At 51.0% G+C, this 3,415-nt stretch overlaps 1 protein-coding gene across 1 annotated transcript in view; it reads right to left on the bottom strand.

Moving 5' to 3' along the window:
• Positions 1-1,837, bottom strand: part of ARHGAP40 (Rho GTPase activating protein 40) — a 38,912-nt gene extending 37,075 nt beyond the window's left edge. The window contains exon 1 of the mRNA XM_008575446.1: positions 1,692-1,837. Within this exon, the coding sequence (XP_008573668.1) occupies positions 1,692-1,837 (146 nt within the window). The remainder of the gene's footprint in view (positions 1-1,691) is intronic.
• Positions 1,838-3,415: the final 1,578 nt, after the last annotated feature.

The following is a 3,415-nucleotide window of genomic DNA, read 5'->3' as shown; positions in this document are numbered from 1 at the left end:
TGACACCACCAAGTCAAGGGTTAAGATCCCCTTACCGGTCATCTTTTTTTTAAAAAAAAGAGATCAGTCTAGATCTCTGTGTATTTCCAGGAAAAGATATTACTAAGTGGGAAAGGTCATTTACAAAATAGTCTGCTGACACCACCAAGTCAAGGGTTAAGATCCCCTTACCGGTCATCTTTTTTTAAAAAAAAAGAGATCAGTCTAGATCTCTGTGTATTTCCAGGAAAAGATATTACTAAGTGGGAAAGGTCATTTACAAAATAGTCTATATAATATAAGTCAATTCAGACCTTTCCCATCAGCATGTAGTGCATCCTGTCATATTGGACCAGTCCTATTTCTTCCTGCTGGACCCACCTGTGGACACCCCAAGGGCTGAGAGAACATATTCATCCTCACACCCTCATGCCCATCATGAGCTAGAACATTTTTGGAGAGCAATTGGGCAGGATCTATCAAGATTCTAATGTTCCTTTTAAACCTGCAGTTACACATCTAGGAATGAGTTTTACACCTGCAAGTTCCCAAAGATGTTCATTGCAGTATTGCTTAGAACGGTTAAAAATTAGAACCAATGTAGGCTGGCTGGTTAACTCAGTTGGTTAGAGCATGGTGTTATAACACCAAAGTCAAGGGTTCAGATCCCCACACTGGCCAGCTGCACACCCCCTTTGGGTGAGACAGGAAGACCTTGGGGATGCGGGCCCCCCCCAAAAAAAACTTGGAAAAATTAGAACCAACATAATGTCCATTAGCCAGGGGTTGGTTTAAAATAACCAAAGGACATCCATAAAGTTGGATTCTGACAGGCCACCAAAATGAGTTAGATCTTTATGTTACTGACATGTAAAGATGTCCATAACATTAATTAAGAGATAGAAGGAAGCCTGCGAGTGCGCGTATAGCATGATCCTATTTGCGTAAAACTAGACATGTTTAGGTTTATATATGTCACACAGTCCTCCCAAGGTACATGTCAAAACTTTAACAGTAGTTCTCAGGAATGAACATAAATATTTCTATACTGTTTGAATTTCTATAATAATCATATTGTAATATGTTGTAATCATAGTGGGGGAAATGACTTTTTTAAGACTTCTGGTCTGGCTGTCAGTGGCACACTGAGCAGCAAGGAGGGTGACGATATTTCTATACTGTTTGAATTTCTATAATAATCATATTGTAATATGTTGTAATCATAGTGGAGGAAATGACTTTTTTAAGACTTCTGGTCTGGCTGTCAGTGGCACACTGAGCAGCAAGGAGGGTGACACCGTTCTTCTGACCCAGCTAGACTCCTGAGTTCCGAGCCCCAAATCAGACACGTTGGATCCCTGATACTCTCTACATCTGGGGGAAGGGGAAATGGCACTTACTGGGGCTGACACATCTCTAAGAACCTGAAAATCAGTGATCCCTGCAGAAGGCAGCAGAAGAGCCCACGGCAGTGCTGCGTGCCAGGAAGGGCCTGGGTTTGGAGTCCCACAAACCTCAGTCGGAAGCACCCTCTACCACTTGGCAGCCAGGCGGCCTTGGCCCATTGAATCTCAGAGCTTCTGTTTCTTCATCTGTACAGTGGGAGGAAAATTCTTACCTCACGGGTGTGTTGTGAAGATGGAGTGAGATGACATATGCCCCTGGCACAGAGTAGGTCCAAACCTCCCACTCCCCTCTGGTGATGTCTGTACCTGCAGCCCAGGTCAGCCCAGCGCTGGGCACAGCGCCCTGACTGCCTGGCAATGCGGGCCCGCGGGATCCGGGGACACAGTGGGGCCAGGGGTGCCGGGGCCAGCCTCTCCATCTGGGTGATGGGGAGAAGCGTGGGCTCTGCCATGGGCCAGCACCTCCAGGCTCCCAGGTGAGCTGCTGTGCTGCCGCCGTGGGATTGACTCAATCGGCAATGCAAGTAGGAGGAAGGATTCAGGGCCCCTGTGGCACACCCGACACTGGGACAAGTGTCCAGCCTCCTCCTGGGGCAGGGCCGGCTCAGCCAGGGCCACCTACAAGCAGGTGCATGCACACGCAAGAGCGCGCGCACGCGCACACACACACACACACTCCACTCCTGAGTCCCGCCCACCTGGCCCGGAGTCATGAAGTAGAAACGTCACCTTTAAAACATTGTCATGAAATATTATTTGCATTGCAACTGTTACTACCTACGGCCCTCCTGATTTAAAAATAAAGTCAAGAGAATAAAGGACCTGCTAATGTGGGTGGAAACCAGCGGTCGTGACCCGGGTCTTCACACTAGCTTGGCCATTCCCTCAGGGCTTCTCTGAGCTGTGGCTTCCTCCTCTGTGGCATAGGGACGGTGGCACTTGCCAGGAGACAGACAGCAAGCAAGCAGGAAGGTGTCCAGGATGTGAAAAGGGCAGGTGGTGGGAACAGAGTGGGAGGGAGCCAAGGGAGCAGGAAACAGGAGCACCGAGTGTGGGAGTCCAGAAGGTTCTTTGTGGGATCGGCCTTTTGGGTGGGATGTGAAGGAGTAGGAGCTGGGAAAAGGCTGGGGGAGGGGAGAAGTTGGGGAACTTAATTCCCTCTTCTGTAAAAAGGGAACTCATTCATTCATTCACACGTGTGGAGCCCCTGCTAGGGGCAGCTGCACCGCGTGTGAGAGAGAAGACAGGACCACGGGTCGCAGGAAGGCTTCCTGAGGGAGGCAGCTTCTCAGCTGAGAGGAGCACTGAAGGCTGAACATCGGGTGGGAGAGACTGGGGAGGGGTTCCGGGCGCTGAGAATGGCACGTGCAAAGGGTGGAAGCGGGGCACTTAGGGCCATGTGAAGCATTCGTCTCAGCTTCCCTGGCTGTGTTCTCCCTGCATCTATTACCAACCATGAGTCCGGTCTCTTGCTCTCTGGCCGGGACAGAGTGCACGGTTTTCTCCCAGGTCAGCCTGGCCTGCTGTGCCCTCTTCCAAGGCTCTGGGTATCAGTGACCCTCCCAGACTGTATATTTGCCTTTACTCTGAGAGGCTCCAGAGTGCTCCACAAAGAGGGGCCCCAAGTCCATGGGTCAGTCACCACGGTGTGGAGCTCTGCTCTGGCCCGGGAGAGGCAAGAAATGGGGCCTGAGAAACTGGAAATATTGCTCCACTGGAGCCACAGTGCCTAGAACTATGCATAGTCCTGGCCTCGGAAGATGGGAAAAGCCCCACAGGACAAAAGGCCCTCAGGAACCCCAAGTCTCAGACGGCCATCTGTGGCTTGAACGTGCAGGCTGGACCTATGCATATTGCTCCACTGGAGCCACAGTGCCTAGAACTATGCATAGTCCTGGCCTCGGAAGATGGGGAAAGCCCCACAGGACAAAAGGCCCTCAGGAACCCCAAGTCTCAGACGGCCATCTGTGGCTTGAACGTGCAGGCTGGACCTATGGAGGTGACTGACTGGCCGCTTTTCCCGAGCCTCA

The sequence above is a fragment of the Galeopterus variegatus genome, unplaced genomic scaffold (assembly GCF_000696425.1).
Source record: "Galeopterus variegatus unplaced genomic scaffold, G_variegatus-3.0.2 Scaffold1189, whole genome shotgun sequence".
Taxonomy (NCBI): domain Eukaryota; kingdom Metazoa; phylum Chordata; class Mammalia; order Dermoptera; family Cynocephalidae; genus Galeopterus; species Galeopterus variegatus.
Note: the sequence above shows the minus strand (reverse complement) of the source record. Positions and strands in the feature narration are given on the sequence as shown.